The sequence below is a fragment of the Phaeoacremonium minimum genome (assembly GCF_000392275.1).
Source record: "Phaeoacremonium minimum UCRPA7 unplaced genomic scaffold PA7_03_scaffold_435, whole genome shotgun sequence".
NCBI lineage: Eukaryota > Fungi > Ascomycota > Sordariomycetes > Togniniales > Togniniaceae > Phaeoacremonium > Phaeoacremonium minimum.
In genome coordinates this window covers 329,738-352,842 of record NW_006921337.1, presented here as the reverse complement: position 1 = coordinate 352,842, position 23,105 = coordinate 329,738, and the positions used below count along the sequence as shown (strand labels likewise).

The 23,105-nt window shown below is 48.6% G+C and overlaps 5 protein-coding genes across 5 annotated transcripts; 3 read left to right on the top strand and 2 right to left on the bottom strand.

The window, feature by feature from the left end:
• Positions 1 to 502: 502 nt before the first annotated feature.
• On the top strand, positions 503 to 1,002 carry UCRPA7_5858 (putative protein elicitor protein; the record flags this gene model as incomplete). The annotated part of the gene is made up of 2 exons (XM_007918402.1): positions 503 to 828; positions 891 to 1,002. 2 exons carry the CDS (start codon positions 503 to 505, stop codon positions 1,000 to 1,002), a joined length of 438 nt encoding a protein of 145 aa, XP_007916593.1.
• A 4,345-nt stretch (positions 1,003 to 5,347) lies between these two features.
• UCRPA7_5857 (putative cellulose -beta-cellobiosidase protein) lies at positions 5,348 to 6,457 on the top strand (the record flags this gene model as incomplete). The annotated part of the gene is made up of 4 exons (XM_007918401.1): positions 5,348 to 5,551; positions 5,625 to 5,847; positions 5,912 to 6,231; positions 6,287 to 6,457. The coding sequence occupies 4 exons, from the start codon at positions 5,348 to 5,350 to the stop codon at positions 6,455 to 6,457; spliced, it is 918 nt and encodes a 305-aa protein (XP_007916592.1).
• Positions 6,458 to 12,852: 6,395 nt separating this feature from the next.
• On the bottom strand, positions 12,853 to 14,874 carry UCRPA7_5856 (putative mfs monosaccharide transporter protein; the record flags this gene model as incomplete). The annotated part of the gene is made up of 11 exons (XM_007918400.1): positions 12,853 to 13,009; positions 13,068 to 13,173; positions 13,229 to 13,342; positions 13,396 to 13,535; positions 13,600 to 13,729; positions 13,782 to 13,843; positions 13,894 to 14,322; positions 14,378 to 14,568; positions 14,619 to 14,680; positions 14,733 to 14,760; positions 14,812 to 14,874. 11 exons carry the CDS (start codon positions 14,872 to 14,874, stop codon positions 12,853 to 12,855), a joined length of 1,482 nt encoding a protein of 493 aa, XP_007916591.1.
• A 2,683-nt stretch (positions 14,875 to 17,557) lies between these two features.
• On the bottom strand, positions 17,558 to 19,183 carry UCRPA7_5855 (putative trna (adenine-n -)-methyltransferase catalytic subunit trm61 protein; the record flags this gene model as incomplete). The annotated part of the gene is made up of 1 exon (XM_007918399.1): positions 17,558 to 19,183. One exon carries the CDS (start codon positions 19,181 to 19,183, stop codon positions 17,558 to 17,560), a length of 1,626 nt encoding a protein of 541 aa, XP_007916590.1.
• A 3,085-nt stretch (positions 19,184 to 22,268) lies between these two features.
• On the top strand, positions 22,269 to 22,775 carry UCRPA7_5854 (putative cipc-like antibiotic response protein; the record flags this gene model as incomplete). The annotated part of the gene is made up of 3 exons (XM_007918398.1): positions 22,269 to 22,281; positions 22,355 to 22,670; positions 22,736 to 22,775. The coding sequence occupies 3 exons, from the start codon at positions 22,269 to 22,271 to the stop codon at positions 22,773 to 22,775; spliced, it is 369 nt and encodes a 122-aa protein (XP_007916589.1).
• Between the last annotated feature and the right edge of the window lie 330 nt (positions 22,776 to 23,105).

The following is a 23,105-nucleotide window of genomic DNA, read 5'->3' as shown; positions in this document are numbered from 1 at the left end:
GTATGAACAACTTCCTGGGCCGCCTGGTTCCGCTCAACGGTCCCTGTCGGCCGAGTCTGTAGCGGTTGTTGAACATGCCCAGGCTCGTATAGTTTTTTAGCGCCGGCAGATCAGCCAAGCAAGGCAGTGATCCTCGAAACAAAACATTCGCTTCACAGCCCCGACTTAAAGAGCCGCGTGAGAGATCGGAGACCCAGCCTGGAATACGAAATTTAGGTTCTCACGGCTGCCGGCAAAAGCCCAACGTGACATTGGACCCTGGTATCGCTTGACTTCTCCCCACATCGCCAATTTCCCAATGACGTGGGTTCGTCATGTGTTGCATCGCCAATGGGGTGAATTGAATCTCTATTTGCCGTCTCTAATATAAATACCAATGCACATCCGGCGAAATCTAGTTTCAGTAATTACCTTCAACAAGAATCCCGAGATCCAGTCGACACGCCCTTAAGAAAAATATCATTACCTTGTTAGCCTCGTAGTCGATCCTCAATTTGTCAAAATGCATTTCGTCAGTGTTGCAGCAACCTTCTTCGCCGGTCTTGCCGCTGCTGTTCCGGCACCGCAGAGTACTGGCGCTCCTGAGCCAGCTACGTATGAGAACATCGATATCGCCGAGTTTACGGTCCGCGAGAACGCCGACGGTTCTCTGATGGCCACGAGCTTCTTGTTAAGCGGCGAAGCTGCCGCAAACCTTACCTGCTCCGCCTCCGATCCAAGCCTTCCTTCCGAGGTATATATCTGTGGTGACAGCAAGTATCGATTCGCTCTGGTGCCAGGAAGCGAGTATAAATATGGGCTACGCATCTACCACGAGCTGGGCACTGCGTACGTTCATTTTCCTCAAAGCAAGCCGAATTTTCTGACATCCGCTAATCCTTGTTGGACAGTGTCGGGTTCTATGGCGAGGGCGATGTCTTCACCTACTGCCACGCTGGCGGTCTAGATACGATGACCTGCAACCAAATATATCCTACCACCATTGTGATCGACTCTCAATGAAATAACTCATCCTCAAGCTTGTACAAATTGTCCATTACTACACAATGTACATAAAAACATAGAATCTGCATAGGGTCCTTAGCACCGAATATCATTACTACATATTCTCTGAACAACCGCTTTACGCAGTGAACTAGCTAGGTAACATTGCCATGTGTCCAAACGGCTTGCTCCTGAAATCTGTCGTGACAGAAGTGCAAGAGACATAAATGACTGTATGTCTTGATATTTTCAAGCACGCAAATAGTAGGAGTATAAAAATAGGCATATTCATTCCATCTCTCGCTCACGATATTTACATCTCTAGATCCCTGCCCTTGACCCATGAGTCCATTCCATTGATGCAGAGCTTAACAAGAGCCCGTATATACCATCACCGCTCTTGTAATCCAAGAGCTAGCCTTAGCAGTTATGCGACTCGATTCTAAGCAAGTAACATGCTTCCAAGAACCATCAGGCCCGCGATGTATGCTCCCAAAGTCACAGATCCTGCTCCCATCGGGACTGTGGTGGTGGCTGCATTCGGCGTGGTTGATGGCGAAGAGGTCTGATCCTGGCTGGTCTGTTCACTGCTGGTTGATGATGATGTTTGTGTTGCCGTTGAACCCTGAGTAGCAGCTCCAACACCTGTCGAGATGGTGGTGGTCAGTTGACTAGCAGCGGTGGGCCTTGTGGCGACTACCGTGATGGACTGCGCCGCTGTCGATGCGGACGACGCATACGATGTGCTGGAGAAGCCACAAGTCCTCATGACCGAACGGATATCTGCAATATCCTTAGTCTCTTTCCTCACACATATTAGCTATAATACAGACCTTCGTAGCCGTCTTCCCAGTCGTCTCCAGATCTATTCTGATCCATGCAGCTGGCACAGAGCCCTGCAATACCCGCCACATCGAAGCTGTCATTAGTGCAGATGCACTGGGCTTCCAGGAGCTTTTCCGTTCGATCATCATCAACCTGTTCATCTCGCACATTGCAGGTCTGGGTAAGATCCACCAGTGGCTGACAAATGGCAGAGCAGGCAGACGAGATGTCTTCGCTATCAATGTCGAGGCCGGCGCTCACAAGAGCTGGGTTAAAGCCAGCGAGCATCAATGCAATGGAGGTGAAATACATGGTGTTTGTTGGCGAGCGTTAGGACTGTATATTGTGTTGCAGCTGTCTTCGATCGATGGTGAATGAGGTGCTCATGAAGTCCTTCAAGTGAAGCCAAAACAAACTTTTTATAGCTTTCGACCGGCAGGCGCTGCCTATCTTTAGAATTCCGATCGTACGCATCTTACCACGCTTTAGGTCAGCCAAGCTTCTGCCAATTCATCATGATCCGCACTATTCGATGCCGGGCACCGATGATCGCCATTTTAAACCCGGGCCCCTCGGCATTGGCCGTGGACATTTTTGAATGATTTCTGCCAAGAGCTAACAACAGGTAAACATGTGGATATCATATGTAGGCAGCGAGAGAAGACGCGCGGTTCACAATGTAATAAGATCCAGAGTATACGCCCGTTTTCCCAAAATAATCCGGCTGTGACCAGCCCGGCAACGGCGCGGCGTGGGTTGGCGAATACCGAAAGATGCGGGGGCATTTCACGCCAAGGCCTCGAGCCACCGGTCCTGCTTTCTTGGCGACTGCCTCCGTACAATCATGCAGCTTCCGTTCGTGGCTGAGCCTAGTTGCACACGTATACTCTTCGAAACACCTTTAGAGATGATTGGGCGGTGAGCATGATCTGCTATCAGATTTACGTGCGCTCACAGAAGTTTCAGCTGTAGATGCACCTCCTCCCTATCAACCACTCCTACGCTGGTGACAGCCCACAATTCCACTTATTCCAGAAAACTAGAAAATCTCATGACATCAAGTAGTGTAAACTCTGGGAGGGAACCCATCCCGACAAGAACACATCTACACTATTACCTCTCCGCTAGGACAACAAATGTTAGTTCCCCAAAGGGTATCATTAACCTCTTGACGAGGGGTTACTACGTTTCCAGTTGTTAATGGGGCTATGATATTCAACAAAACCCTCCAGACTCTATCGACTATCATCACTTTTATCATGTGATACTCTGTCCTTGCGGAGATACTATTTCTTTCTGTGCCCTCCAGGAGGAGTAGTATTTAGTCGTCGGAATTCATTCCCTTGGTCGGCCTAATGGCTTCACACGTGTCCTAGCTTACTTGATACGATTGTCTAGTTCGTTGACAACTGGGGATCTCTTGTGAACAGCTTGCGTATATCATTCTCAACACGTGGTATGTAAGTCATGAAGCGGTCAAAAGGGACGAGAAGAGCTATAAGCTAAGAAAATCTTATGCGTGCTGCTGGAGAAGGCTTCATGGATTGAATTATCTGAATGTAGGCCATTGTCAAGATAACTTCATTGAAATAGAGTCATCACAATATGCTGCCTTGGATGGAATCTGTGATAGAATTTAAGTATTAATTCATACTCTTCCTACGTTGGCGTTTCGATTCTAAGGTCGTACTAAAACAAGTCGCGGTGTGGCTAATCTTTGTTGATATCATGGCGGCCGAGTTTCCTTGAGTTTTCGTCGCTGTCACCAGCCATTCAGAGCCGTAAGACTGGAACAACACATCACACAATAGCAAGAATCTTGTCCATCAAACTATGTTAGATGAGAATGGTTAATCTGATGATATCTTTAAAGCAGAAAAGGCTCCCATTGATGTATATTGTCCTTGACATATCCTTAGGAGATGACTGGATCGCTTTATATTGATTCGGCTGAGTAAAGAAGTTTGCCATCAATCAAGAAGAGATGTTGCGCTAGATCTGTATGATTCGACGGCACCCAGGACCGAATCACCGGTGAAGCGGAACAGAAAAGGAGTTCTAGCAAAAAGATATCTGAGCGATCTAAAGCGCCGAAATACCCGGTTGAATGTTGGAAACTACAGGAGCCTGTCTATCCATACATGCATGCCTACTTGTAAGGCTGGCGCACAACTTTCTGTCGAAGGCAGCGTTTCGCTTTGTATCTCTTGTCAACTTGAAACTACAAGCGGATCAGCAGTTGTACGTGGCCATCTATATTAGCCGGCTCGGCGCCTAGCCATGCTGACAGGTACGCCAATTGCAAAGAAAACCAAGCGTGATCTGCGACATGTTTTGCTATAATTGTCCTCTTCAATTGCCTCCGCATTGCTCGGCGCCAAGTTGAACAAATTGACTTAAGGGTTTCCAAGACAGCATATGGTGACTAGTCAGAATGCTTCATGACGTTAGATGCTTAACCAGGTCCGCAATGAAGCGCGGATTGGGGAAAAGTTGTTGTGACCTCCGACTTGGAAATTTGTGTTCTTAAGCAATTTAACGGAATGTAAACACCTTCGTCTAGTCCGCCGAGCCCCGTACCCGGTTCTAGAAGATGAGTTCCCAAGATCTAATTCAATTGATGTGAATCAATAAGAATCCATGTCTCGGAGTATGCCGGTCCTATTAATTGTGGATACTGCGACCTTGTGAAGAGGATTTCAAGATGATGTTGGCTTCTCTGAAGTTCCTGACTTCCGCAAACAGCCAAAACCGCCAAGAAAGCTCAATATGATTGCCATTTTCCAAGACCTTGGAGATGGATTATGGAACCCGAGATTCCGCTCAGATTTTGGAATCTTCCTGAATATGTGTTGTGGAAAATGTTGATAAGAAGATCGAATCGCAATGACTCTTAGGTGTGGCATCATATCTGATTGCATAGCATTATCCTTCATTATACCTTCCAGTCCTTGTTGAAGACTATCTGCTCAATATGTATCAAAAGGTCGGGACCGTCTTGACGGCTTTGCTAACTTCGGTTGTAGCCCAACAAGTTGGCACGAACGACGCAGAGACGCATCCAAGCCTTACCTGGCAGCGTTGCACCGCGCCAGGAAGTTGCTCTAATGTGAACGGACAGATAGTCATCGATTCAAATTGGCGCTGGACTCACGTTGTAGGTGGCTACAATAATTGCTACGATGGCAACACCTGGTAGGCGACCTTTGAGGTTTCCTTGTGGTTCAACTGCCCGTTTGAAAGATGTTTCGAACGGATCCATGTTCAAAAATGATTTCTATCTTTAAAAGAGCTCCTTGAAGCATCTTACCAAGGCATAATCAACAAAGAGATCGCTGACTTTACTAGGAACACCACTGCATGCCCTGATGGCGACACATGTGCAAAGAACTGTGCTGTTGAAGGAGCCAACTATTCTGGGACTTACGGAGTTACTACATCTGGCAATGCTGTTACCATGAAGTTTCGCACCGATCATAGTTATGGAACCAATATTGGCTCGCGCCTGTACCTGCTAGCCAGCGACTCTAAATACGAAATGTTCACTATGAACGGCAACGAAATCGCATTTGATGTCGAGAACGCCCAGCTCGGCTGTGGTCTAAATGGTGCTGTGTACTTTGTATCCATGGACGAGGACGGCGGCATGGCCAAGTACTCTAACAACAAAGCTGGTGCGAAATATGGCACTGGGTACTGCGATTCACAGTGTGCTCGAGACTTGAAATGGATAGGTGGCAAGGTAAGTATAACTCCGCCCCCTTTCACTAACCCGACTCTACTCTGTGACTTGAGATTCTAATATCTGCCAATAGGGAAATGTTGAGGGCTGGTCGCCTTCGGATATGGATGAGAACACCGGAATCGGTGATATGGGTGCATGCTGCGCAGAGATGGACCTGTGGGAGGCAAACAGCATGTCTTTTGCATTGACACCTCATCCTTGCGAGACTAACGAGTATTTCATCTGCGAGACCACTAATTGCGGCGGTACATATAGCGAAGAACGTTATTCCGGATCGTGCGACCCCGATGGATGTGATCTTAATCGTTGAGTACGCCCTCATCCATCTTTTGGCCCGGCTGACCCTCTCTTTTGCAGCATATCGGCACGGTAACACGGACTTCTATGGCAAAGGGAAGACCGTTGATACTAGCCGGAAGTTCACTGTTGTCACGCAATTCCATGGTTCAGGCAGCACCCTGGAGCGTCTGAGCCAATACTTTATTCAAGACGGCAACAAAATTCCCGTTCCTGAATCCCAATATGTCAGTGGAGGAAGCGAGATTGATGCGGCGTTCTGTGATGCTGCTAAGGATGCTTTCGGTGACAGCCAGAAGTTCCAGGAGATGGGTGGTCTGCCGCAAATGGGGGACGCCACAGGCAAAGGGATGGTCCTGGTTATGAGTGTGTGGGATGATGTAAGATTCATTGTTCTACTCGGCTTGAAAGTTCTTTTACTAAACTACTATAAAGGGATATGCCAACATGTTGTGGCTTGACGGCGAGCGGTATCCTTTGGATCGTGACCCGTCCGAGCCCGGAGTAGCCCGAGGCGAATGCCCAACAGAGGGCAGCGAGCCCGCGACCGTTCGCGAGTCTCAACGAAATGCTCAGGTCACATACTCTAATTTCAAATACGGTTAGGAGACCCAGTAACGGATTCTTGTAACGTCTAGCTGATAATACTTCACAGGACCTATTGGCTCAACCTATTAAAGAGTGCGTTTGAAATATGTTTGGTGTTTAGTCAAGTTAGCTTCATCCTCAAGATGTTCGTAGACTTTATCAAAATTTGATGACTCCAATTCACACATTTGAAGAGCTTTTCAAACTGGGCTGAGCAGGTTTTGGCACGAATGCTATCTCGAACTGTTTCCAACAAACCCGCAAAAACCCGCACGTCTTTTTGCAGATTAGCTCCACGCGTTATTCACTCCGTATGACGATGATACTTTTCAACATGTTCTCTGTCATTGGCTGACGTGAATTGGTGGCTGTGTCCAGTAAGAAATCCAACGTAATTAGACCTCCGTCGTGGACGGAATTACCCAAACCGACGTGCACAGATTTAATACGGATGAAAATCACTAGGTTATGGTTAATGTATGCTATGGCTAAGATCCAGTTGCTGACAGCTATTTCCACGCAGCGTCCTCCATGTCCGCGAGTTCTCACGTCATTCTCATTGGTTACACGACCACACTAATAGTCCTACATTTATAGGATTTGTGTGATAATCACAGCCACTAAATAGGTACTTCAGTAGTCGTGGAGAGGCATGTGCCCCTCATTGCGCCGCATACATACTTCACTTGCGTGTAACGATCGCTCTACTATGAATCTGTTAAATGGTATATAAGCCCGAGAGCTTACACTCAAGACTACTTCGACCAAGAACTGCTTTATAATACCTTGACACACCATTTACCTACTAGAATTGGATTGCGTGAAGGCAAACAAAAATAATGCGAACATGGCAAGACTAGCTTCGAGTATAGCCACTAGAGCTGCGAAGAAGCGGGCAAGGCCGTCTTTATCTCACTCTAAATCGCCGTCTCCACGACACGCTGCGGTGAAACCTCTGATTTCCCTACAGGCCTTTATTTCAAATTTCTTCTATCTTGTTGTTGTACAAGATGACGACAAAATATTTGAAACGACATATGACAAGACCGAAGCTCCCAAGATCACCGAAACGTAAGCTTCGTACTTTTGGAGTTTCAATACGCAAGACATGCTCACACGATTCCAGCGGTAACGGAGAAGACTTTGACAGAGCCTCTTTCAAGGAATTCATTGCGGATTTCCGTGCAACAGTAATCGATAGACAGCTTATCAACCAATCATTTGTTGTTGTTCCAGAGGACGCAGAAGGGAAGGCTGGAAGTGTCGCACATATTTTGGAAATGTCAGGAATTCAACAGGGCAAAAACATCACGATAAAAATTGTTGCAGTACTGAATATTATATTCGACCAAAAGACTAATAGTCGATTAATCAAAATGGAGAGCTTTGTTTTAGGAATTGACGAGAATTAAATGACGTTACAGCCTTCACTTAATAGACCTTTCTAGCCAGAGAATAGAGCGCAATGCCTCAAGTATTATTAGAACTACAAGGCTTGGAGTTAACTTGTTATCAGAGGTCATGCTAAAACGCATCAAAATCTGGGCCAACTTTTGGACTGAGGAAACCTATCAGCCGAGGCATGCTCAAAAATGACTGGAATTGGCCGGTGCTCAAATGTAACCCCGTACATTTGGCGGCTTAATTCTGAAAATGCGTTTCCCATCTACTCCCCCTCATTCATCCTGCCAAACCATTCCAAAGATTCGCAGCTGAGATGTCTAGCTCAGAAGTACACAGTGATCAATGGCCGCCGCGACTGCACAACGACGTGTATCCATTTATTCACCCCTTGAAGTTCAGAGGTTCATTGCAAGGAAAGGTCACTATTATCACGGGTAATCTAATTTCGCAATCTCACTCGAAATTTAGCTGATACCAGGTTAGGTTCCGTGGGAACGATTGGACGGGCACTCGCTGAATGCTTCGCCGTTGCAGGAGCAAAGTTAGTACTCACATACAATCGTACTGAGCCGTCAGCAAACCTGAAAGACCGCTGTACAAAACTTGGCGCAAGTGCCATTAGTTTCGTGAAATGCGATGTATCGGATCTAGAGAGTTGCTCGAGTTTGGTGGATGAAGTACATACATTATTTCTGTGGCTGATGATGCCAATTGCTAATGTTATGTGTTAGACCGTGAAAACACTGGGTAGACTAGACATAGTGGTTTCCAACGCGGGAGCAAATTCATTGATACCTGTGAGTACTTGATACCACAACCCTTCGCGAACCCGTCTACAAATGCTGATGCCCAACGCAGCTCCACTCACAGGATCCTCGAGAGTTTATTCAGCAACTAGCAGTGAATCTTCATGGCCCGTATTACTTAATGAGGTTTGCAATGCCTTTTTTTCGGAAGCAAGCCAGTGGCTGCATCATCAACATAGCCTCTAGAGCCGGTACGGTCGATATCCCATTTAGTACTAGTTATTGCTCTAGTAAAGCGGCTCTGATCAATCTCACTGCATGCACTCAAAAGGAATGCGACGTTGAAGGCTACAACGACATTAATCTCTATTCACTTCACCCAGGCGGGGTCTTGTCAGAGATGACTGTTCAGAGTACTAATATTCCAATCTGAACACTTCAGCTCTTTTACTGATTCTGCGACCAGAGTATTCAGAAAAGTCACTCGAGAATCTTCCCTCTCACGCTGCACGTGGGTATTCACGCCATCTTGACATTTATACAGACTCGCCATATCTGAATGGTATGGTCTCAGTGGCATTGGCTACCGGATTGGCAAAAGATGCACTCAGAGGTAAATATTTTGATGTAGGACAGGATCTGGAAGAAGTTGTCGCTCAGACTTCCGCAATAAGGAGTAACTCGGACTTATACTCGTTGCACACTACATTTCTGGGTGGTCTTGCGAATGATGGGGGTCCACCAGATAGAGTAAGAGATGCACCCTTCAATTTCCCAGGTTTCTAGTCTATTCTAGATGGCGATCAATGATACAATTAAGTCTCAGGTTTGCTGTCAAGTCGTTTTGCGTATGGTACGTCATATTCTTCTTCCAAACGGTTGTTGAAGCAGTAAAATTTTGCAAAGACTTGATGACTGTTATTTCCGCCCCGTTGTTTCTGATAGTAACATCTTGAAGAAGCCCGGAGAATTAATGACGGCTTTTATCGTGAGGTTTTTACTTATAACCTGGGGTTCAATCGCACATTAGTCAATTGCGTATTGCAAAATAGCGACATCTCGCAGTAGCAATATCATTAAGCAGTGACCGCTTATTCAGATGTGCCCCTCATTGTCCACGTAACGATATCCTTAAGGACCAGTTGGGAAGGTGGGAGCAACCCTGTTGGGATCGGCATTGGACATATATAACCCATGATTTAAGGAACGAAGCGGCACATCTGCAGATTAGAGTTCATCAATGTAACCTACCGTACATAGACGAAGTGTGTCGATCGCGCAAGGATGGATATAAAAAGACAAGCTTCCCCACCTCCGTGAAATGATTTATTTGCAGACCTAAATCTGTCCAGCATTGTTTGGAGCAATGTTTGTCAAGCTGACATTGTGGCTAGCTGCAGCCACGCTGGCAACGAGCCAGCAAACAGGAGTGCACACAGATTGGCCGCGTTGGTGCGGCAAGGTCTATGAAGCAGGGTTTGGTATATGTCAAGTGCCGTAAAAGCGAAGAGGCTAATTTAGACTCAGCTATCCATCTTTCGATCCCACCGGTCAAACATTACCGCCGACTCCAGTTTCGGGACCGCCTCTGCTTCACGTCCAATTCAAACCTCGCTACAGTGTGTACTTAGAAAGTGATACGGTAGGGGAATTTGTTGTCAATGCGCCGTTTTCTCAATTTCACGGCGTCTCATGGCCTACCAATTCCACGACTGCGGCAAGATACATATTCAGTATCAACTTGACATACAATGACCAGCCATTAGTCGAAAGCTCTGTTGGCGTCAATACAACAAACAATGTATTTGCTTTCAATCTTTCTCAAATCATACCACGTCTGGAGCCTTACGAAGTGGTGATATATGGAGGATCGGAAGGTGGCGAGGCAACTGCCTCCTCCACAGCTGAATTATACTATCTTCCAGAGAAAACCAATGGTAGTGTAACTAAGATTGATAACATAAGTGGCGGTCTGTACTTCAGAAATCCGGCTTCTAACAATGTCTTTGAACCTCTTTTATCTTATGGTTTTTTTGCCTCGTATGACGGATTCCTCGGAGAAAATGACACGACTGTCATTCAACACTACGCAGACCTAGGGTTAAACGCGATGACGCCATTGACTCAATTCCCAGATGGCACGGCGGCTTTGAACTACATGGACCAGATCAATCTCAAGTGGATGTATGACCTGCGGGAGGGATACAAAAATCTTACTTGGGTTGAAGAGAAGGTGCTTCCCGCTAGGAACCACAACGGATTATACGCATATTGGCTTTCTGACGAGTTAGTTTTCTTCAAATTAACGCTTCACACAATGAACCCTAAGGTGAATTAGACCAGATGGTTGGCAGGATCCTTTCAACGCAACAGTCGTTGGTGCCAAACTCCTGAAACAACTTGATCCTTATCACCCGGTTGCGGTCGTTCTGAACTGTCAGAACTATTACTTCGGCGAGTACACTGTAGCTGCTGATATCATAATGGAGGTGAGTAAAGACCATGTTATAGGTTGAGCTGATTGTATTAACAATGCACAGGATGTCTACCCCATAGGGATCAACTCGACATTTTCCAAATGGGGAACAGTAGTAAGCAAGAATTATTTCCTTATTACGCAGATACATTCAAGCAAGGAGGCTGCTCGCCGATTGACAGGCTTCAGCAAGACGCCATCTCTCTTCGATTGATGGGCTAGCTGACCTAAAGATGCAGTGTAACACGACGTTAGGGGATTGTGGGTGCGATAATTGCCAAGGCATTGTTCAGGATGTTTCAAATCGCCTAGACGATCTCGCGAAATACGAAGCATACCTGGGTTTATGGCCAAAGACAAAGATGCACTGTCCTCAAAGCTTTCATGGCGAGAATTATTGGTTTCGGGACCCTACAGTAGACGAAGAATTTGTCATGAATACTCTTGCATTCAACCACGGCGCGAAGTCCATCGTTTCCTGGGTATATCCGGCAAGTGACAGCCTCTCAGAAGCGCATGGGGCTCTCTCGCGGGTTGTTACCCAATCACCGGTCGTGGAATTTCTTGTTGGAGCAAAATTTCAGAAGATTGACGTAGAACTGTCGGACTATGAGGTTGTAGATGCCTCATCTTGGGTTGTGGGGGATCAGATGTTGGTCTGCATTGTCAATGGCGGCTATGTCGATATTGAAGAACCTATCAGTGTTCCAGTCGAAAATGCCACTTTGATAGCATCAGTGCCATGGGGAAATGTTAGTTGGGAGCTCATTGATGAGGAGCTTCATGCGCCATCACTGTCTGCACTAGCCACAAGCATCCTCATACTGAACCTGTCATCAGGCTACGATCGAGTGTTCAGCGAGCATTAATTGATGTTTAAATCTGGAGGCTCTAATTCAGCTTGTTCATGCCGAATTCGTCGGCTTGCAAATTGTATGAGCACATTATAAACACCTAAATGTTGTTGTCGAGTTTACTGGTTTTGAGAGTTGGGTTCTCCATATTCGCCAGCACAACACCATATCCATCTGGGTCGAAGAACGTCTTGCCATGGTGGTCCCAGTACGGGTTGAAACTTGCGGCTGTGTGGAAGCCACAATCTTCCATGCGCTGGATGGCTGCTTTGAAATCATGATTTTCCGGCAGATAGAAGACAAGCAAGTTGTCTTGAGTTGGAGCCTTCCCAACTCTGTGCTCATGGCATCGAGTAAACTCAATATGATAGGAAGCGTCTTCGAGGCCCAGCATCACACCATCAAATCCATCGTGATTTTTGAACTCTCCCAAAATCCTAAAACCCAGACCGTCGCGATAAAACGGCAGCAATGCATCAATATCATCAGTTGGGCGAGCGACTCGTAGGTGGGCACCAGAAATTGCAGTCGAGAGAGCCATGAAAGGTTTGTAAAGGCCTATTTTGGCCTTGCTTGACACAGTGGAAAGATGAAGGCTTCTGAGGCAAAGTCGATAAGGGAAGACTGGCGGGATAACTTCCCAGGTCAACTATGCGGGGAAGCGATATCGGGCTGGAAGGCTTTGTCTTCCACACAGATTTGCATCGCTGTCGGCACGTAAGGGCCCTAGACATGTCACGTAAATTAACAGAATTCGATAGTCAAGATTCCGTTCGGAAATGGCCTAATCCATCTGTCTGTCTGATTTACAATAGTCACCACCCTGGCATCTCCTACAAGATCCGGGACAACCGCACAAAATCCTTGTAAAACAGAGCAGGCATCCAAGCTTCACGAGAACTCTTCAATCTTCCTCCTTTACATGAATCAACTTTATGCAGTCTCTTGACGACTCTCCACGAGCTCCAGGCTTGGCTTCAACTTCTCCTCAATTGCAACTTGTTCCTGGGCAAGGACGGCATCCTCGACCAGAACAACTTTGTCACCAAAAGCTGCAGCAATCTCCTCCAATGTCTTGCCCTTTGTCTCGCTGTAGATTGATTGTAAGCACTGAAACTGTCAAAATAAACCATTGCGCGTCAACATACGGAAAGTAGAAGTATGCTACGACTAGGAAGAAAGCCGTACAACCAACAAAAACATAGTAATAGTTTTCACGAATGTTAGCAAATGCGCTTGGGCCGGCCTCGGTGACTACGTGCTTCTATTAATATGAGGACTCAATATTCTCCAGCGGAAGCAAACTTACTGCCGACATTCACAATGAAGTGAGAAGCCGAGGCAATACCCATGACTTTGCTTCGAAGTGACATGGGGAGAACCTCGGCACCGTACAACCAGGTCGTGCTCCCTAGCATACCGTCTAGAGGATTGTTAGAATTGCCTGGCCAAAACAGATATTGAAAAGCAACCTACAGTAGGTGAGACAGAACAAATAGATTCCCAACACAGCAAAGCCCTTTCCAACCCTGTTATTCGAGTTCTGGAACTCTTTTTGCATAATTGCAGCATATATCTCGATGACGATTATCCCTGCCATTCCTGTCAAAAGCATCCTATTCATCTTATATTAGTCCCTGCTTTCAACTCAACAAATTCACTGGGGGAGGGGTGAAGTACTTCCGGCGACCCCATTGGTCAGTGAGATACTTGGTTGTCACAGCGTTGATCAGAAAAGAGATTGTGCCATAAACGCCGGCCAAGACGAGAATCGTCTTCGGACTCATGCCGAGAGATTTATAAAGAATGGCTAGATCAATTAAGTAGGTCGAACAAGGAATGCATAGCGGATATTGACGAACTCTGGTAGTACTGGATCACATTCACGCCCGTAAGGCTGGTAAATGTCTGGACAGCGATAGATCTATGTGACTATTAGAGGGTCCTGCGTTTCACTAGAAAGCGGGCACTTACACTAAAGCGCGATGGCGGAAGAGCTTGAATGTCTCTCGATACGTTTTGATTTCGCGCTCCAATTCGAATTCAATCTGCGAACGCATGAGAGCAAATTCCTCTTGTATCTCGTGTGACTGAAGATCGCGGCGAATCTTAATAAACTCTCGCCTCGCTTCATCCACTTTGCCCTTCCATATGAGCTGACGTGGCGAGTTTGGCATGAAGGTAGCTAGTCCGGCGAACAAAATGATGCCCCATGGAATTTGGATCCCGAGCGGAAGCCGCCATTGCAAAGCACCGTACGGAGCGTAGGAGCATGCGAAGCCGATCCAATTACTGGCCATAATACCAAAAGTGATACCGCATCCGGAGATACCGCCAATAAGGCCACGATGTTTCGGAGAGGATATTTCGCTAAGATAGACTGGAACCGTCGAGACCAATCCGCTAGCAGACATCAATTGATATTCAGTGGCGAAGTCGACATGACGGATGGACTCACCCTACAGCCATTCCAGCGAGGAACCGGCCAGCAAGGAACATGCCAATGTTGACAGAAGCAGTTTGTACCACAGCACCAACAGTGACTATAATGCATAGCAACTGCATAAAACGAATTCGTCCAAGCTGGTCACCCAATGCCGTCTGCACTAGAGCTCCAACAGCCTCTCCCGCAATATAGACAGCGACGACCTGTGTGGATTTAGAGGCAAAGCAAGCAGACGGCCCGGAAGATGACTTACAGCCCCCGTAAGCCCCGTCGATGGATGGTCCATATAGTCGATCCAACTCTCATGAGCAATGGCTACAATGTCCATTAGCAGAGCGGCTTCATACATCAATGTTGATTGGCTGACTTGTTGTGGCAATACCAGTATCGAAACCCTGATTCTATGATTTAGCATCATATTTGTTTTGACAAGTTGGTGAACTAACAAATAAGAAGGTACCGATAGCAGCAAATATGGCAATTCCAAAGGTGTAGTGGCTCCCCATCATGGCGACTTGACCTAAGAACCGGGCTCAATAGTGTTCATACAGATGAAAGTTCGAATAAGACGAGATCAGCACTTATCAGGATTGGAGAAGAAAGACAGACGCGATGCCTGGAAGCTTTGGGGGTAAGCACACAGATAAAAGATGTGCCTGGGTTCGATCTCTATTTTGCTTTACTCGGCTATGGACTCCCCACCCATCGAGACACGGATCCACGGCTCTAACTGTCACGCTTGTATCTTGTATCTTGACTAGGTGTGTAAACAGGCGCATGCTATTAGTCCACTCCTGAGACACGCACAATGTCTTGAACACACAGCCTATGGAGCGGTGGAGGTGCTCCCCGCACTGGCAATGTCGTTCTGTGGGGTTGTGAAGCCCCCGCGGGGCGCCGTTCTTCCAAGGACGGGAGGCTCTCCGGGGTGGAAGTGCCAACATCATCGGCTCGGCTACGCTAATCGCAACAGCGATCGGCTACCCTAGCATCCATGCATCCGGGGTTCACATGGCAGGCTCCGGAGCGACAAAACTTTCTCGTTTAGTACTCCTCTGCCAGGCATTAAGAAGATAAAGATATCAGTGAATAGTTTTTAAAGGTTCAATTTATTACTATAGCTTCGCCAACTTTTATAAAGGTGACAATTCCTCGTTGACGAGGGGATGATCTTCCTGCTGAACTGATATGTACTACCGTGGGGGAAGTCTAGAGTGATAGCTCTTCGTCTTCGCGAGACTATACGTTTGATAAATCAGATGGGTATTAACCAAACGATGTCGAAGGTTGATTTGTGCATCTTCTCCAGTCATATCGTGTGTTTTGCTACCATGCGGCTCTCCGACAAAATCCGGCGAAGTCGAATCAGTCCTGAGTTATGGCGCTCGGCTGGTCTTAGGATGAAGAGGATTAGCGCTACCGAGAATGCAGATCGCATCCTATATATGCCCAATCTTACTGGCCTTTCAAGCCACTGATAGCCTGTGCCAAGAATCAATGCGTCAGTAACATCGACTAGGGCATCGACATCGCTCCTCTGAACGATTCGAGTGGGTTAGAACCCCGGAGTCGCAACCAGGTTGGACAGCGATGGTACACCTAAAGCGAAGGTGTTTTCGGGCCAAGTTCGCGAGGTAACATCCAGCACTGGCACTCAGAATTTGTAGGCGCGGAAAATAGAACCGGGCTACTCAATATCAAAACAGCGCTTCATCCTGGTCTCATACTGGAAACGTACGTTGTCAAGGTTGGGCGTAAACTAAGTTGGCACGTCACAACCCCCTACGGTATATCATATCTCCACCGAGAGCACACATGCACACTTTTGCAAGTGCAGCACGTCACGTTCATTATGAAATTGCTCTATCCAACGTCGATAAAGCTTGACATCGAGAGCCTCGTAGGCTTTTCTGTATCTCTCCACCCATACGATGTTAAGGTACCCATTCCAGAGGAGCTCATTGATGCCGAGATTATCATCACCTGGATCAATAGTAAAGAAAACCTGAGAGATGCTTCAATACGTATGAAGAATCTACGATGGATACAAGCCCTTGCGGCTGGTCCGAATGATGTTTTGGAGGCTGGCTTCGACAGGTCTAGAATCATCATCACCACCGGATCTGGTTTGCATGACGATACGGTTGCCGAGCACACAATGGGTATGTTGCTCTCGGGTGTCCGACGGTTTTATGAGATGTATGAGCATCAGCTCCAGTCAAAATGGCCTGGGCACCTCGGCGGTGCCTACCCAGACCGGCCGTTCACCACACTGCGCAACTCTCGGGTGCTCATCTGGGGGTTTGGTAGCATTGCAAAGACTCTCATCCCGTACCTCACAGCATTCGGGGCCCAAGTGCGAGGCATAGCTCGAAGTCCCGGGGTGCGCAATGGCGTCGAGGTCTTCGGTGAGGATAAAGTCCCAGATCTCCTTTCGGAGACGGATGCTCTTATCATGATTTTGCCGGGTTCCGAGACGACGCGCAATGCGCTGAATGCTGAGCGCCTCAGGATGCTCCCAAGACACGCATGGGTCATCAACGTAGGGCGAGGTACCTCGGTCGATGACGACGCTTTGGTAGATGCTTTAGAAAAGGGCGAAATTGGAGGCGCCGCGCTTGATGTTTTTGTGGAGGAGCCGCTTCCTGCATCGAGTCGATTATGGAAAGCCCCGAATCTCATCATTTCACCCCACGCAGCCGGTGGAAGGCCCGAGGGATGCACTGATTTCATTGCGGAGAATTTAAGACGCTTCCTGGCATCGAGACCGCTAAAGAATGTAATATGAGGGATTATTGAGAGCACTGGGACCAGAAAGGAAGATTAGGAGTTGCGATAGATGGGAGTTTATTGCCTGATCATCTTTATCGGGAAGGTTAGACACATAGAAAGTGACAATGCGTAGTGACCATGGGCTTATCCTAATGATACCTAAGGCAGTTTGTAATCCCCATATGAGATGCTGTCTATAAACTCAGGTGACTTGAAAACGCCTGTTCCTGGAGCGCCGCAAGGTACATTAAAACGCGATACCGAAATCGTAAAGAAAGCATATCAACGTGTTCACGTGCGAATCCACTGCTTCAAATTATTCACGGCTTACAAAGACCATGGGCGTGTTGAAATATTCGCCTAAAGTTGCTTCAGATGGTCTGGTTGTTAATGTATATATATTCATCTAATGCATGGGTATCATGATGTCGACGTTGTGTCTGGAATAATGCCTGGCAGTTCCGAACCTTCAGTCTGCTCTTGCTCTTGCTCTTTCTCAGCATCCTGTTTGCGCTTGCCTTCCGACTTCTTCTTTGACTGCATTCTCTCACGCTTTTCCTGCTTGCGTGCTTCTTTCGACACGTTGCCAATGACTTTGCTCTCTTTTCCGCAGGGCCATTTGGTAAAAGCAGCGGCCTCGTCTTCTTCCGTCCACTCACGAGGGAGCACGGCAAAGACCAGATATGACGTGTGCTCCTTGATCTCCGGCTCGGTACGGGTGATAAGTTTTCCCTCCATCCATGGCTTCACCTTGCTTTCCTTTGGCGTTCCATTTTCCGGTGTAGGCGCGCTCGGGTCCGTTTTGCCGGTCTCGCCCTGTCCATCAACAGTCATGTTGACATCGGCATCCTCCTCGCCAGTCGCCCAGAGCTTCTTCTGGTGCTCCTGGAAGCGCACCTCGATATCCTTGAGTTTTGCCACTGCCTCGGCGACATCATGCGGGGATTGTTGCATTGCTCTGTCCTGCTGGAAGTTCAGTCCAATCTTCTCTCGAAACACTTGGATGCGCTTGTTATTGATCTCCACCATCTCAATGTCCACCCATCCAAGCCTTCGCAGTTCAGAGACAGTCTGTGTGACTTGTTCAATGCAGGGTGAGAATGTGCAAATGTAGACACTCTTGTGTGGATTGAGAGGGGAGACCCATTGCTCGGGCTCCTTATCACCTGCGGGTTTCGGCTCGTTTGGTTGTGCAACCTTGGGCTTCCGTCTCGATAAATGGGGCAAAGCCAGCCAGGGCGCCGGCAGGTCCAAGAAAACTGCATCCGCTTCGGGGCTCTGCCCGTCAACCGAAAAGCCATCCGCATAGACATCTCTGTGTGTGATCTTGACGACTCGGTCGAGGGCATGATCTCGAATCTCGGTCTGCATCTTCTTGAACCGTTGCTCGTGAAATTCGAAGCTAAAAACCTTGCCATTGTGTTGGTAATCGTGCCAATTGTACCCATTGTACACTGCGCGCATGGCAGCATGGGTGAAGCTTCCACTTCCTGCACCGGCCTCAATCAGAACTGAGCCCGGCCGCGCCCGTATTCTCTGAAGGATATAGCTGTAATCGGGGGTGTAGACCACTTGCGTCCGGTGCGGTAGACTGCTAGTCCAGAGCTCGGGCGTCGGGCGCAACAGGTGGATGAAGCCCGTCTTCGCCGTTGCTGCCTGCTTGGTCTTGTTCGACTTTGTCTGTGGGTCTTTGCTGCTGTCGCCAGCTTCCTCAGCTTCCATCACGGTCGCGGGCTCGTCCGGCGCGTCCTTCGCTCGCTTGTCACCTTGGTCCTCCGTGTCGCGCTTTCGTTTCCTGCCTCGCGAACCAGTGTCGACGACTGATGCGCGCACCTGAGAGCCCCACGGAATGCCGATCAATGTAGAATGAGGAAACGAGCCGAATCTTGTGTTTATGACGTGGCCCTCGGCATAGCCGTCGTGCTCGCCTTGGCTCTCCCTCAGGTAGACGGGAAGTAGGTCGTCCTTGGAGAGCTGGATGATCGCGAGCGTGTCGGCCCGGGTCACGGGGCCTGGGTCCAGGAATGGACAATTTGGTCGAAGCATCTTGTCCTCTGTGGCGACGGAGGATGGCTGCATCGGCGATGATGGGCGCAAATTCCCAAAGGAAGACGCGAAGGTTGGAGAATGCGAGCCAAAATCGAGGGTTTCGAAGAGGCTGCAGCGAGAAAGAAAAATTTTGGGGCAAGGCTGAGGTGGGGTTGGGGCACAATGCATCCAGCCACAGGCGGGGGACTGCCAAGCCAAAGCACTGTGGCGGGAGCTACCCAGGTACCACCAGGCCACAATACCAAGGCAGCAGGAGAAGTCATCTCTTATTTTGGCATCACCTGGAGTGCATGCACAATCCCCATACTCTATAAGACCAGTTGAGCGTTAAGGAGCAAATTTACATTCTTGTCACCTTAGTAACTGTTTCACAAGCCTTATAGAGGGAGATGATGACAACTTGAACGAGCTTCCTCCATAGTGATATCGTGCATGTACCGGCCCGCCTCCTTGAGTTTACATGGCCTTCTCTTTACACTTAGAATTCCTCGGAGCCTCGCTAGGAAAGTATCAGCTCAATGATGCAAAACATAGAATGAAGACAATAGATTACCTTTTATTTCATTCCGAGTTTAATCACCCCTGAACGAGTAAGCACATGCAGAAAAGCAATTTCACCAGCAGTGTATCGTCGCATATCCAACGTTTTCTCCCTCCATCAATTGTGGACTTGCTTGCCACTTGACTCTTCATTTGTGCCTGGAAAACAGAGTGATATGATGCGTGTCAATGAACAGATCTTTACAGGGAGCGCACGCACTGTCGCATCGAATGGGTTTGTTGTTTATTTCGTCTACAAGGGCAACAAATGACTTCTGAGACATGTCAATGTCAGTAAGACAGCACTTTTAATGCAGTGTACAGGCTCGTAGGGCAGCGGCACTCCAGGGATCGGCCTGCCAAGGAACCCAGGGCTGGGGTTAGAGGCCGGTTTGGCCGTCTTGGCGACGCAGAACAAGCTCTGCCAAGCTGCGGGTGAATCCTTGGCAAACCGAGATCTTGGCACCCGCATCTGTGGGCTTGAAGATTTGGGCGAGACCTCGTCCCTAAATCTCCAACGTCACCTCCCCAAGTGCTGCCCTCCACAGGCCGTCCGCCTCCTGTCTCGCCCTCATTTACAAAGGTGTCAATTGGATCTTTGCATGAGTGTCTCTGCGACTTTTCAGATACCGCCGCCTATGCTGGCAATGCTCAATGCGTTAGATGGGAGCATTACGTATTAATGATCCAGTGGGTTATGTAGAAATTTGCAGGGGTCTTTCTCTACTAGATGGCCTTGAATACGTGTAACACTTAGCTGTACCTGGGAAGAATTGCCAACTGCCGCACATCTGTCAACGCCAGCATGGCCGCTTTCGTCTTGCGCAGCCAGCTCCGGCAGTGCTCTTGAAGTAAATTAAGAAGCAACACAATCCAAGATCGAATGCTCCCCCCTTGTGGCGGAGCATAGTGGTCAATTGCATCAAGTGTGCCCCTCACTTCCAGACCCATCCAAGCTGCCCTCATTAGCCCCTCCATGATTGACATGATTAAGTCCCTCAGCCAGGATGAACCGAGGGGCCCGCCTAGCCAAAGAGAGCTCTCGTCTCCTGTGAATGGGAATGGGACGGGGAGCCACGAATCAAACACTGGCCCCTCTGTTCAGAAACCAGGCGGCCACGCAACCTGTGCTACGGCTTGTGATTTGACATCACAAACGGCGTCCACCTGCAGGCGTGCATCAGAAAGCATTCCTGCATCATGCTTGCAAGCTCATCCAGTCGCTAAGCGGCGTCGGACAACCAACCTTGTTGGCATCTATCTGACGGAGAAGACAGGTACCGGTAGATTGATCTAAGCCACGCATCACCTCAAACCCTCAATTGGCATAGGTCGAGTATCAGACGGTCCATCACAAGGTCCCCGGCTACCGAGATATGGATCGTCGAAGATCGATTGGGGCTCGAGAGGGCGGTGACAAGCTTTGCCCGCGCGTCTGATGTCAACTGGAATCTGCGACAAACAGGAATATGTACTGTATGTACATAGCCACTCCGTTTCAACGTGGCCCCTAAATGACGAAGCATCAGGGTGCACCATTGCACCACACAGTCGCAATGCGAGGAACGAGCGAGCGAGCTAGCCGAACAAGCTAGACGCATGCCGTTTGTGCCGTCATATATCCATCGAGACTAGACTAAGATGCAGCGGGCTAGCCAACAACACACCGCACGCTCCCAGCTCGACAGGGGCAGCTCCCAAGTGGGGTACGAGCTTGTTTAAGGGTTCGGCGCAGCAGAACATTGAGAATTGGCACCTCTTTGCTCTGAGCTGCTCTCAGGTGGGTCAAGCTGCCTCGAGCAGAGCCGGTCCCCCCTCCCCATCGTCCATCGTCCATCCAAGTTTCGAGAGTCTTCGTGTCTCTTCAGGTGTGAAACGAAGGCAGGCCATCTATGATGTTTAGAGACCTTCGAGCAAGCACTCAGACGGATCATCAAAGGGCCTCCTAGTGCCTGCTTGTCGATCCTATGCCATCATGGCCACAACCTTTCCAAGGCACTTGTTTGCCTCCAAGATGAAACAGAGATCCATGCCAACGTGTAACCTGTCAGCTCGGTTCCTGGCCCAGCTGATTACGTAGCAGCACACAAGCTTTTTGGGATCGTCCAGGGGTCCTAAGGGAGGGCTGAAGGGGTAAGTGGCTTGGGGGGGACCACTCCCCATGGCTACTCCGACTGGCTGCGAGCACACCGTGAATCCTGCACAACGCATGAATCTCCTGGACGGCGTGCCTCACAGCCATACCCGGCTCCACCAATGCATGCTCTCCTATAGACCAGACAGACCTAGGTAGCTTTTCGTCACCAAGTGAGATACCGGACCCCTCTTGCTGTACGGCAGTGCCCAGTGACCACAGAGGTAAGGCGTGTAAGGAGAAGCTCGAGCATATAAGCTTGCTTCCCCGCCATCTCTATCCCGAGCATTCTTCCTTCCCTCCTCCTTCTTGACACATACTCGTAACTTTTCTGTCCTGAATATCCATCAACGACACAAATTCCACCTTCACTTACTTCAGCCTTTACCAGATTACACATCCATCACAATGTTCGGCTTTGGTAAGCCCACCACACACCCTACCTCCACCAGCATTTCATAGCCACATCTCTCTGACTGACCCACCCGCTCCAGGCGAAGCAAAGGAGGCCCGTGACGAGGTCTACGACGGCCAGCCGCACGACTCCAAGCTCTCCCACGAGCTGATCGGCAGCGCCGCCGCCTTCGAGGGCATGCGCCTGTGGGAGAACGAGCAGCGCAAGGAGGGCAAGGCGGTCGACCACGGCCTCGCCAAGGAGATGCTGGCCGCCGCCGCCGGCTTCGAGGTCGACCGCCTCGCCGAGACCAAGGGGCTCGACTTTGTCGACAAGGAGCGCGCCAAGCACCACGCCAAGAAGCAGGCCGAGCAGCTCTACGACCAGCAGTACGGCGGCCAGGACCAGTATGACCCGTACGTTTTCCCTTCCCAACTTCTCTTCTCGATGCAAGAGAGATGTGCTAACGGGTGGTCACTAGGAACTCTCAGGATCTGCCCGGCCACTTCCGCGACTACTAAGTCAGCGCGCGGCTTCTACAGAGGGCCAAGTGATGCTTGCAGGATGATTATGTAGACCCATATCAGCAGCGAGCCACGTAGCAGAAATACAAGAAGAAATCTAGCAATATTCACATCTATTACTCCATGACATGTAGTGAACAGAACAAGTTGACCAGGCATGCATCCCCTATGTCGAGTTGGTTTGCAATCGAAACCTTGTGTCACGTATGGTTCACGTTTAGTTGCACGAAGCTAGGAGATAGTCATCATGCCACCACTACTCATGAACAACTCGCACATATTAAATAGTGAGTCGAAACAAAAAAAAAAAGGGGTATATTAAAACTG